This window comes from Anguilla anguilla, chromosome 15 (genome assembly GCF_013347855.1).
Source record: "Anguilla anguilla isolate fAngAng1 chromosome 15, fAngAng1.pri, whole genome shotgun sequence".
Classification (NCBI taxonomy): domain Eukaryota; kingdom Metazoa; phylum Chordata; class Actinopteri; order Anguilliformes; family Anguillidae; genus Anguilla; species Anguilla anguilla.
The window spans coordinates 27,600,301-27,613,231 of record NC_049215.1 but is presented as its reverse complement, the minus strand read 5'-3'; the positions used below and the strand labels follow the sequence as shown (position 1 = coordinate 27,613,231).

The 12,931-nt window shown below is 44.6% G+C and overlaps 1 protein-coding gene across 11 annotated transcripts in view; it reads left to right on the top strand.

Moving 5' to 3' along the window:
• LOC118214236 (neural cell adhesion molecule 2-like) overlaps nucleotides 1-12,931 on the top strand; it is a 483,289-nt gene that overhangs the window by 422,745 nt on the left and 47,613 nt on the right. For all 11 annotated transcript variants that reach the window (XM_035394023.1, XM_035394022.1, XM_035394021.1 and 8 more), the window contains 3 exons: nucleotides 2,823-2,940; nucleotides 4,394-4,554; nucleotides 10,218-10,363. In XM_035394023.1, the coding sequence (XP_035249914.1) occupies nucleotides 2,823-2,940; nucleotides 4,394-4,554; nucleotides 10,218-10,363 (425 nt within the window). The remainder of the gene's footprint in view (nucleotides 1-2,822; nucleotides 2,941-4,393; nucleotides 4,555-10,217; nucleotides 10,364-12,931) is intronic.

The following is a 12,931-nucleotide window of genomic DNA, read 5'->3' as shown; positions in this document are numbered from 1 at the left end:
AACAGACCTGTTACAATGCAGCCCATTCAAGCAGAAATGCAGAGAATTAAATTTGGGCTTTTGAAGATACAGCATCGATTGCGAGGGAAATCAATGGTAATCATGTTGAAAACGTTTTAGCGCGACATTGTTCAGTGCCTTGCAAAATTCCGTTATTTCCTGTCTTCAGCCCATCAGCACAATGCATAAATCTCTGGAGGATGCCGTGCCCGTAGAAACCAATGTGCGTACGTCCGCATGTGCGTTTGCGTGCGCGCACGTGTACGTCTGCAATCGTGTGTGTGCCTGATATGCAGACGTCTGTATCGTGAGGCGTTTTCGGTTCCCCCTGTAACCGAAAGACGACTGCTGAGGGTTTAACTGAGATGAAGTGTCGTTTGCTCGAACGACGAATCATTTTTCCAGGGAATCGGACAGCCTTGTGTTTCTAATGGCACGCTTGTTAGTCTGGGTTCATTTTCTGAAGTAATGTTGTGCTTTTAGCATTTTTTTTTTTCCCCATGATTTCGACAATTAATTTTTTGTATAATTATATCTTAATGAATGTGTTCATTGTGTTAAATCACCCATAGGCATCTATTTTGCATCATTTTATCCCCCGCCTAGTGATATATAGTCTTCATAATTCATCGTTTATTTTATTAACATTCATTCCAAACCATTACACTTCCAGCATTGTTTTTCCTTCACCTTAAATTATGAGAAGAATGTAAATTGAGACCTCAAAGGCAGACGTTTCTGTTTGGGCTCTCGTTTGGCATTCATCATGCACTGTTGCTCGTTTTGGACATGCTCAGTACCCCAGCAGTACCCCTAGCTTGCAGTCTAGTTTTTTTTCTTCTTTTTTCTTCTTTTTTTATTGCACAGAAAGTAGGGTTCATACATTGGGGAGATGTGATTATACTTCATAGGGATTATTCAAAGCAAGCCCAAATCCTCTAAAGACTAGTGCTCTATATAGCAACCTCCCTGTGCACCAGGCTCCCCAACAGAAGCAAAGCCAGTTATTGTCTTAGCATTGTGGCGACCATTGTTCACTTGCTCACCTACTTGCAGTGCTATTTCAAACAAACAATAATCTACAGTCAGTTTTACATTGTGGTTGTACACAGTTGTACATTGTGGTCAGTCAGAACCGTCTGTTACTTTCTCATTGCAAAGCACAGATAAACACCAATGGTATCTGTGCATGGCCATATTGCAAAGCAATCTCCATCTGCTTGGGATCAAAAATGGCTATAGATATGGACGTTAATACAGCGGCTATATCTGCCAATTTCTTCCAAACTGTAGAAACAACCTCCAAATCTGAATCTCAGCGCTGTCATTGGTTGGGGGTTGGTGAGCATTGGCTTCGGAGCAGACCGGCACCTTCCAGATCTTCCAAGACCGACACACCTGAATGGCTCGGAGCTAACAAGCGTGCGCAGCCTAAGGGTCGTCTGCTGTCGCCATGGTGATCTCTTGCGGACAGGAGAATCTCTGCTCTTGGAGCATGTCCTCCGAACGCGTTTGGCGCGGTCTCCTCGCTCGCCGATACGATCTCTCGCCAAAATGACTTGAACTGCATCCCGGCGTCCTGGCCGCGGCTGTCGATCACGCGATAGCGGCTTATTAAAGCGCCACCGCTGGAGCTCTTTATTGGACTGTTGTGAGAATGATGCGTCAGAGTAAATAGTGTTTCAGCATTATTTTCCCTTTCCTTTCCTTGATAACCTGTCAACCGCTGCTCAATGCAGTGAGCTCTGCCTCCGTCTCCTTGGTAGGTTCTCCATCGCCTTGAATCTCATTTAAATTTGCATATCAATGAGCGGGCGAGATTTGGGGCTTTTCATGAGTTTGTTATGGTGTCTATTCTTTGTGTATCTGTCACATTTCAAAGTCTGGCTTTATGTATTTGAAATTCATAAATATATTTATGCCAACGTCACATCCAAGCCCACGAGCGAGGAGCACTACCTTATGGAAACCGACTCTTCTTCAAATCCCGAGTTTCAAGACTCAAAGCTTCACTTCCCTGTTCAAATGACTCTATTGCCATATTTGGCCAGTGTTTGCTGTGTTCTCCAGTTATACTGAATAATCCACAGTTGTGCTGTTCACATTTGGGGTCTCTTATTCAGAGGTGCACATGGAGCAGTGGTAAGCAACCCTGCTACTGGATATCTTACTGTCCTGCAGGTTTTCATTTCAACCACAGTTTGGTACTCCTGACTCTACTAATTAGCAGCTTGCTAGCTGTTGAATGAGCTTTATTAGGGTTGGAGTGAAAACCCACATGACATTGGATCTCCAGGAACAGTTTTGGTTACCCCAGAGGTAGAGCAATACATTTTGGATTGAATGATTTTTAAAAAATAGTTTTATTTTTCAGAAACTTGAGAAATGTAATACAGGGGGGCAGGGGGAGTGTTATGAATGATATTGGTGAATTAAGCTGTATGCAATGTCAGTCATTTTATTCTCTGCCAGCATTCCACATTCTGAGGATAAGACTCAATCAACATGCTCTACTTTTTTCATTCCATTTGTGTTTTGTCATGTCACCAAATAGTCTTTTTGAAAGAAAGAGTGAAATACAGGGATAAACACTGAAGCAATGATAAGAAAGAGAGGTATGTATGGTACATGAAATACTGACTGACTGCACTGTAAGAGATTTGAAAGCCGCGGAATGCAAATTCTTGTGTGTCGGGCTGGTTTTTTATCCACCGGGGGGGGGGGGGGGGGGGGGGGGGGGGGGGTGTTAAAGAGGGCTGATTGAGTCCTTTGGGCTGTGGGAGTCTGGGAATAAGCGGACTACTTGTGTGACTCTTTTACAGTTCCTCCGGTGCTGTCCGTACCGCAGCAGTCATTCAACGCCACCGCTGACAACAAGGAGTCCGTGACCTTCACCTGCAGGGCCTACGGCTCACCGGACCCTGAGGTCACCTGGCACAGGTAAGTCACCGTCCCACTGCAGTCTACACCGGAATCTGCCATACCTATCCCAGTGTACTGAGCACACCAAATACCCCCACGCCTCCAGTGTACTCTACATTCAGTGTATGGTACACACACCCCAAACTAGACGGTATATTTCACAGGCAGTCGTATGTTGTCTTGGGATAAATATACTTTTTAAGCAGCAGGTTAAGTACGGTAGGATGAGCTTGTTTTCAGTTATCAGTACACACCCTGGGCTGATTTCTCTACTCTCAGCTCGCTGTACACACCCTAGGCTGATATATCTGACTGTGCTCAGCTCTAAATGCCGAAGGCTGTGCCTCTCCCCTGGTACGACTCATGCTGCCATTATAGCGTAGGCAGCCAATAAATAGGATTTTTGGTGGTTTCTTGTATTGGATTACAAAAAAGAAAAACAAGCTCAACTTTGTCTGCCCTTTAAAAAAGGTGTGACTGATGTGTTTTCTTCTGGTAAGTTTATTTGACATCTCCTTTCCCCCCAAACCTCGATGCAGGCAGACTGGCTGTACACCAGACCATTACAAATAAAGGCTTAAACCAGGCCATAGAAAAGCACTTCTCCTATGCTTGGTCATATCACATAAACACTTGTACTCCAGGCCATCTCAACTACATGCTCCCATTCCAGGCCGTATCTAAATGAACATAATGCAGTGTGACTGCCCGGAATTCTCTGGAGGGATGAAGTTCAGTGAGATTGAACTTCATAATCCTGGGTCTTCATAATGCACCTCTGCAGTATCATAGTTTGTGGTCTGTATTTGCATTGTCTTGTTAATTAAGTGTCTATGTATATGATTGTGGAAAAAGGATCACCGCTTTGTAACCTCATTCGGTTTAATGGATATTAAAGGAGGGAGAGGATTATTTGGGCAGGAGGAGAAGCTGTGCCGTGAAGCTCAAATACGGGGAGGTCTGTGGAGAACAGTACGTCTAAGAGAACCAAACTTTTTAAAAGCAAAGTTTTTTTTTTTTTTTCTTTTCCCCGACCCTGCCCGTCTCCCTCTCCTTCAAAGATCTTTCTGGAGCTTTTTTTTTTTTTGCGATCTGTGAAATTTCTTGTACACTGGCTGTGTCTTGGATTCACACAATTTCCCGTGTTAGGGCTCCCCCGCAGTCTGAATGAGCCCGCTCCTCATTTCCGCCTGCTCCCTGGCTGCAGCCAGAGACCTGCCACTTCCCCTCAGGACCTCCAATTACCTGCCTCTCCAATTTCCCTGGGGACCCGTTTCCGCTGTGTTGCAGTAATGATCCGTGTGTGTGTGTGTGTGTGTGCGTGCCTGCACGCGCTTATATGCGGTGTGTGTGTGTGTGTGTGTGTGTGTGTGCGCGCATTGATGATTGTATGTTCATATGGGTTCACGCTAATGTGGATGTGTACATGCACGCGTACTGTACACGTGTGTATGTGTGTATGTCTGTGCAGGCGTGGGAAGCAGATCGAGGAATCGGAGCAGTACTCTCTGAAGGTCAGGGGCACCACGCTCACGGTTCGGAACATCAGACAGGACGACGGAGGCTCCTACTCCTGCAAGGCCAGCAACAAGGCCGGAGAGGCTGAACAGGAGCTCTTCCTCAAGGTGTTCGGTAAGAAATTCTGTTTATTTAACCTTCGTTTAACCAGGAATGCCCCCCACTGAGATCGAAATCTCTTTTTTACGAGGGGGACCCTGAAAGATCGTACCACGCTCCTGTGTGCGGCGTTTCGTTATGTGCTTGCAGTGTCCTGTATAACAGAGAGGCTTAACAACATCACATCTCAGCCTCTGTTTGCATGTAGCAATCCATCAGATCCAGAAGCAAAAACCAGTTAAACTTGGACTTGCATGGCGTTATGAGTCAAAACCTGATAGTGCCAGCACATACAGCAGGGGAACTGCTACTATACTGTGCATTTTATTATTTCAGCAAATAATTAACATTTTTATTATGGATTATGCCTTCTTCCACTGCAAAACTTTAATAACTGATTAAGCCTGATTGTCTTATTGTTTGCAAAATATTGCATTTGCACGCATCCACAATTATATTCATACCTCCCATTTCAAAATAATACAAAATGAGGAATTTAAACTCCAGTAATTTAAAAAATAAGTTCACATTTCAGCATTAAATGCGATTAAACAATTTAAAATTGTAGTTTCCCTTGCTTAAAATGTGTTTCTGTATTAGCCTGGTCTAACTTGATTAGAATAACGCTATAGAGAACCTATGGGCTTTTTCGTTCATTTGACAAATGGAGCAGCAACATTCCTCCTTTACTCAAAAAATCTGGGAAAAATATGTCGTGTAGTTGTGCCTCATTTTACTTGAAAATGAACAGAGCGTTGAGATTAAACAGACCATGCAGTCCACATTAATAGAATTGCAGGATCTTTCGCCGGGCTTTATTATAGGTATTATTCATTATCGGAGGTGTGAAGGGCCTCATTGGTTTCATGCGCTGCTGTTCTTTCCCAGTCTCCTGTGACTAACCAGGGCACCCGTGATTACATCAGTGTATTGATCGGGGGTGCAGTCCACTCTGCAATGTGATTACGCAAGTTACATTTCAGCAATCAGTGGGGAGCTGAATTCATACCACAGCCTGATGGACCCGGAGCCGCGGCCAGATCCAATTCAAACCTTGACTCCGGCTTTGATTTAGCTCCTCAGGTCGACCACGTGGCTCCGGTGGGCTTTCCTTCTGGGGAAAGAAGCATCTCGCATGGACACACACACACACATGCACACGCACACACATGTGCACATACATGCACACACACGTGCACGCATACGCACGCACAGTGTCATGGTTGGGTGTGGGGGGCATCAGGTGTGTAGCAATGGACAGCAGGCTGGGTCAGATTTCCGAATCCACAACCACGTGGCTGTGATGTCACGTTCCAGTCAAACTAGACACTTGTGCAGTCTGAGACCAAGGGCACAGTGTTTGGTCTGAGGAGCACACCTCCCTGCTTCCCTGTGTGTCAGCTGTGAAGCTCTCACAGGTCTCTCAGCAGTGCTAAATTATTTAAAAATGTCTGGCGCATTCTTTATTGAGAGGGATTACACTTCAATTTTTTTCATAAAGCTGTCAGCATCCTTACAGATTACCGAGATTACGATGCATTACCGCTTCGTATAAATGCATGGAGATTTATTCCGCAGTCATCGAAATCCGTTCCATGTGCATGCATTAGTTTAACAAAATGCACTTTTAAATGAATAAGTTCATATGTGAGAGGCTTAGTTTTGCAAAGCTTCATGGGAAATGTAGTCATTACTGGCACAATCTTGGATGTCTAACAGACACGAAAACACATACACACAGACACAAGAAAATGAGCACTTAGAAGTACATATTGCAGGAAGTGTTGATGTTAATGGTCTTGGCAAGAATACACAGAAGGTTTGAAGAGAGACTTCCAATGCTTTTGTGTTATTCATGAAAGTAGTTGGTAAGAACTCTTGCACAATGAACAAGGTCGATTTTAGTGATTCATGAAGATATAACCATAATGATTACAGCCACAATGTCCGCTTATCAGTATCTCATTATTCATGGTAAATTAACATAACAACATAGCAACCAGTGTATGAAAATTTGATTGCTGCAAATGAACAGTTCCCTGTTTTGCTAAGATTTGCTGGACATTTCTATGACAATTTTGTACGTAAGATAGGTCTGCCATCCTGGCTTCTGTGACTTCAATTGTACAAGGAACTGTAACAATGAAATCTCATTAGAGCAAACCCTAAAATTCTCTACTACAGAACTTATTTTAAGAGGCATGGTAGAAACATTATTTGGGAAATGTATTCACCAAAGTATTTTTTCTCCAAAGTTCCAAAACTTTTGGGCAGGAATTTACATACAACATCAGTACAATTGAAAATCACATTTTAAAGTAATAGCTATATTTTAAAGCAAATACCTGAAGTTATACATTTGGATATGTAAATAGTGATATCCCAGAATATCACAAAGAATCAGGTAGCATTTTAATTTAAATTTCACTAATTACCTTAATGGTATGGCAATAAAAAAATATATCAAAAAATAATCACATAATGCTAAAAGGTCTCCCAGTGCAATTTTAATGAATCAGAAAATGCTGTAATGGAACGGTGACAAATGCACTGCCAATTACTGTTAAGATTGAACCTTTTTTATCGTTTCTTGGCTAAAGGAGACCAGAGGGGGTCTGGTTGAGCTCATTTCATTTTTTACTTAGATTTTATTATTTTTTTATTGCCTGTTTTTTTATCAGCAGAACGTGGAGCATTGCTGAAAACTATTAGCAGGTGAATTTCCCGCTCACACAAAGAACATCTTTTTTTTTACAGTTATTAACAACGGGAAATGGCTCTGTAAGGACTTGCAATGGGAGCAGAAGACCCACAGGGTGTTCAGTACGAGGCTTAACACAGTGCTAGGTTCACTGTAGACCAGGGGCGCCCAGAAAGGGCCGGTGTGGATGGGTGCAGGTTTTTTGTTTTAGCCTAGCGCTAAGACACCCGATTCTGCTTATTGAGGTCTTGTTTGAGGACCATGTTGATTAGCTAGCTAGTTGAATCAGGAGTTGTAGTGCTGCTCTAAAACAGAAGCCTGCACCCGGGCCCACTCTTTTCACGTAAGATCGGACACCCCCGGCAGTAGGCATTTTGGATGTGTCCTATTTACTGCGACAGAAATTCCTCTGCTGTCTCACAGCCAAAGAGAAACCTAATCTTAATTTCCCTGAGAAGAGAGCGATAATGAAACATTGATTAATCAGTTCTTTGTAAAATAATGAGTTTTTGTCCAACAGTACTTTACTTGCAACTTACTTCCTATAAAGTACCACATAAATGTCCCATCAAGTTGTGAGCAAAATGATGATCTTATCAGCAGAACTCAAACTCTCCTAGATAGAGACTGCAAACTCAAAACATGATGAGACAAAATGCCCAATTAGACGTGTGATAAAACATTACAAAGTGAACATTAAAATTCTGTTACACTCCTTAGTTTTCACAAATGACTCCTGCTTATTTCTTCTTCTAGTATCTAGTGCAAATACTCCTCCAACTACACAAAACCACACTCAAGAATGTACCTGTACATACAAACATATGCATGCAAATGTGTGCAAATGCCTCCACAAAAATATCCTCCTTTTTAACCTGAATAAATATTAACAGCAAAGGACAATTGTAAATTGCTCTCTGTGATCCTATTAGCAGTTACCCTATGGGCTCCTCAATAATACATATTTATTTGTTTAATAGTGGCACTGATCACTTCCTTCAGGATCTTACCTGGAGGGGAAATTATTGTACACCGGTTAGCTCGCTAATGAGCTGAACGGCAGTGATGTTATTATTGATTTACCTACAGCTCTGTAATTGTGAAGTTTCTGTGCCTTTTGGAGACTCATCTGATACATGAAAGAATTGCTGCAGTTTACAAAGATGCCTCTAAATGAGCTGGAAGCACAATCTCCTGCAATAACGGAATAAAACAGAAGTCAATGGCAGCATTTGAAAGTGAGAGTTCCGCCCTTCACTTTGTGCACTTCCTCCCCCCCGGCTCTGTAGTGTCACTGCAGGTGTGCAGAGCGGTCAGGTGAGGGGGCCATTCAGGTGGGGGAATCCCCACAGAGGGAACCCCCACGGAAGTCTGGTTTGGGTGGGGTGGCCTGGCAAGGAGCCGATCCCACCTGGTGTTCCCACCTGGTCCCCCTGCAGTCCTTCTGCTCCTAATACCCGGCATCTTTCAGCTCTCTTTCATTTATTTATTTCATTTTTTGTTCTGCTTGATCATGTTTTAGTCATGAAAGTTATTAATCAGTGAGAAGCGTGACAGGCCCGCTGTGTCTCCTGGCATTGGGAACATGTTACTGTACCATTCTCCCCTCTCTTTGAGGCATTGAGGACATGTTACCATTCTCCCCTCTCTTTGAGGCATTGAGGACATGTTACCATTCTCCCCTCTCTTTGAGGCATTGAGGACATGTTACCATTCTCCCCTCTCTTTGAGGCATTGGGGACAAGTTACCATTCTCCCCTCTCTTTGAGGCATTGAGGACATGTTACCATTCTCCCCTCTCTTTGAGGCATTGGGGACAAGTTACCATTCTCCCCTCTCTTTGAGGCATTGGGGACAAGTTACCATTCTCCCCTCTCTTTGAGGCATTGGGGACAAGTTACCATTCTCCCCTCTCTTTGAGGCATTGGGGACATGTTACCATTCCTCCGTTACCATTCCTCCCCTCTCTTTCAGTTCATTATTCCCTCCTCTGCCCTGGAGGTCACCGTGGCAATGGGGGATGAGCATTTTATCCTTCCGCACATCTTTAAATCGAAAATTGCGTGTTTTTAAATTCAATCCATGCCTTTACATATTTGCTTATTCCTTGGTGCTTTTAAGCTTCCAGTTGGGGGGGGGGGGGAGGGGGACAAAAAAAGGAAAAATAAAACAGCTATGTTATTCATAATTCATGGCATGAGGCGCGGGCCCTTGTCATGTAGGGAGGGCTCAGGCAGCCATTTGCACGAGTGGCTTATCTGGGGGAGACAGAGGGCAGCTGTGGAGCATGCGCTGGAACGCCACGCTTATCGCTAGTGCGCCGTGCCGCGCCGCGCTGTGGGAAGGCTCATCGAGGCGGCCGCGGAGCGCTAAATATACCCACCCCCCCCCCCCCACTCCCCGGCTGCGAGAGCGCAGTCTGCTGGGACGCCACGGAGCGGGGGCCACTCAGAGCGTCCCAGCGATGCCGCTCTGAGCAGGGTAGGAGGGGGGGGAGGGACCCAAGAGGATAACTACTTGCTGGGCTGTTGCACTGACCCAGAACTATGAGTGAAGCGCTGATACGGTACTGACCCTGTTCACATGAGAGGGGCGCACACTTCTCTTCTCCTGTCGTTTGACGACTGCTCCTCCCACACAGTCTACATGAAAAAAGAAACATTGAAAAATGTGAGAGAGATTATGAAAAGAGGCAAGTGAGAATTGAGAGTCTGCTGTTTTTAAATAATGGGGGAAAATGAACCCTGAATAGGTTTTTTTTTTTGTTTTTTTTGTCTTCGATGTGATGAAACGGTGGAACGATTTGCGCTGTCGATAGGTGAACAGCGGTGCTGTATGTGGAATAGCAAAGTGCAGAACAGCTTAAATGTGCTTTTGCGCATTAATCTCTCCCAGGATTCTCAGTCACTGACACTCTCCCTCCCCTGTCCTGTCACTGTGTGTCCTGTCCTGTCCACCCCCCCCACCCCCCCCGCAGTCCAGCCCCAGATCACCCAGCTGCGGAATGTGACGGCGGTGGAGGACAGCGCCGCCATGATCTCCTGCACCGCCGAAGGGGAGCCCCTCCCCGAAATCTCCTGGAGGAGGGCGAGTGATGGGAAGAGCTTCGCTGATGGAGACAAGGTGCTGGAGCAGAGCGCTGCCGGGTGTCACGTTGACCACATTAATATTTACAGCAGGTTCACGGACCGTGCCCCCCTCCTTCCCCACTTCCTCCAGGGCGCCAGACAACGTTACTAGGTACCCCCCCCCCCCCCCCCCACCCCCCCCCAATGTCCGCCTCCCTTCTGGTGACGGTCCTGGGGTGACGGCCCGCAGGGCTATAAAAATGTTCAGCAATAGCTCAGGCGCAAACACTGATACCGCACGCGTGTTGTAAACGGTCACCGCGCGTAGCTATTATGCATGCAGTAAATCCACACCCTACGCGCCGACAAACACGCACCGAGCAGTCGCCGCTGACAGCTGTGCGCGCATTCTCCGCATTAATTATGGGGGAACGCGGACGCCACAGGTGGCATTTACAGCCATACACCATCCCACGCACAATTTTACAAGTCATTTTATGAGCTGGCAAATATTTTAGAGCAAGAAGCGGCAGGATCCAAATTCATTTTTTCGTACGTAATTTCATAAAGAAGCACCTTACCGGGAATATCATGTTAGGTTTTTTTTTTTTTTTCCCCCACCTTTGAAATAAATTATTTGACTGAGCTTTTGCATGTGGGAGCAACTGAAGGATTCGACTGCACTGGGCTTCTCTGTGATCAGTCAGGCAATAAGGGCAGCTAGTTTGGTAAGCAGGAATGGAACAGAGAGATTTATTTTGCATAAATGGCTAGCCTTGATGCATGCATTTGAAGTTAAATTTTGTCCATTTCGCGATCAAACTGTGTTCAGTTATCCATGTGATAAACTGTGCCCTTAAAAGAATACAGATTTTTGTTGTCCTTCAAGCTGCTTTGACCACCCTTATGACAACAGTCTGCTTTCTCCATAGCCCACAATCCTGTAGCAAAGGACAGGCCATCTCTTCCATTTCGCTCTCTCTCTCTCTCTCTCTCTCTCTCTCTCTCTCTCTCTGTCTGGTGATAAAGATGCATAACATGCTTTGCAGTTTTATTTACAGCTCCTAAAAAATTGAGACCACATCAAATTTTCAATTCACAGTTTATGGTATATGTGTGTGTATGTGTTAAATCTAGGTTTGCAGATAATTTATTCAGATAACAATGACAAAATGACAACTGAGTGCACATCATTGTTATACATCGAATAATGCAAACTATACAAACTTGTACCCATAAATGAATAATAAAAATAACAAATATTGTTGAACCATCAAAATTTGGTGGAGTAACCCCAATTCTTCTTCAAGTAATATGGGGTGGTCTCTAAATCTGTATACATGTATTCATTCTCAGAATATAAGTGAATGAAAAAGTAATTATGTGTGAGGCATAAGAGTTTAATTAGGTGCCTTTGCTGGAGACCTCAGTCTTTAACTGGACTGATTTATATTCTAAATTGTGGGGGAGGGGGTGCCCTAATTCCTTATAAGGGTCCATGGTGCCAAGGCAAGAAAAACAGATTTATAAACCCTGATGTAGAGAATAATACATTCTTCCAGAGAGCAGGCAGACCATTGCATTTCATCGCTGCATGTTCAGTACACAGCAACCTTGCATCAATTCAGCGATACTAAAAGAACACTGCTCTAATGGTGCATGTTGGATGGCAAACGTTTTCCGCTTTGAAAGACTAATTTAACCATTAATTTATTAATACGTAGACACAGACTGCGGGGGAATATTCATCAAATATTGGCCAGCGGCCTGGCGGGTTCTTGAGTGTTTTCCCTGAAAGCAATGAAGAGCGATTGCACTTTCCCCTGCTCTCTACTTTTAATCTGATTATTCAGATGGCGATGGTGAAATGTGAAATGCATAATTAAAGTGAAAAATAAATGCACAATATTAACGGCGCCTGGCTCCCGGGGAGGACCGGGCTGTGTCTGAGGCGCTGGGCAATTCACTTAATAAATAGTCTCAGCTCACCTCCGTCTTAATGCCCTCCTCGCAAGACGGAGTGCGTTCCCGCCTGAGCCATTAGAGCACGCCCTCTCCAAATCACAATGTCACCTCGCCGCCGCGGTGTATCGGCGACGCGATGAGGTCATCACGGGTCCGCCTTGCCACGAGGACGCCGTTTTCCGCGCGCGCACGCGTTAGCCGTGCCCCTTGTTGTAATATAACCATGGTTTATAGCGCAGGAAGGAACCCCCATTGAGTGGTGGGCGACTGACTGAGATGGCAATCATGCAAACAGCCACACACATAGCTGTGAAACTTTCTCAATATTTTCTTTCTTTTTTTATAATAGTAAGCCTCAGTCTGTAGAAGTGTAAACTTTTTTTTTTTAGAGGTGGGCTGGTAGACGATTGCAATCATTTGGCGCCTCGCGGCTGAAAGCCTTTCTTCGGCACTTACTACGTACCCTTGAGACGCAAATGCACTGTTTTCTAAGAGAATAATCATCGCCGCACTCATTTAACAATGCTTTAGAATAGTTGGGGGCTTTTATGCTCAATAAACTGAGGCCCGGAGTGGCTGTTGTTCAGGATTAAATGCAGTAGTCTTGCACAGTGTTGGTCTGTGACAGGTAAGTACACATACTGACAGCAAAGCGACA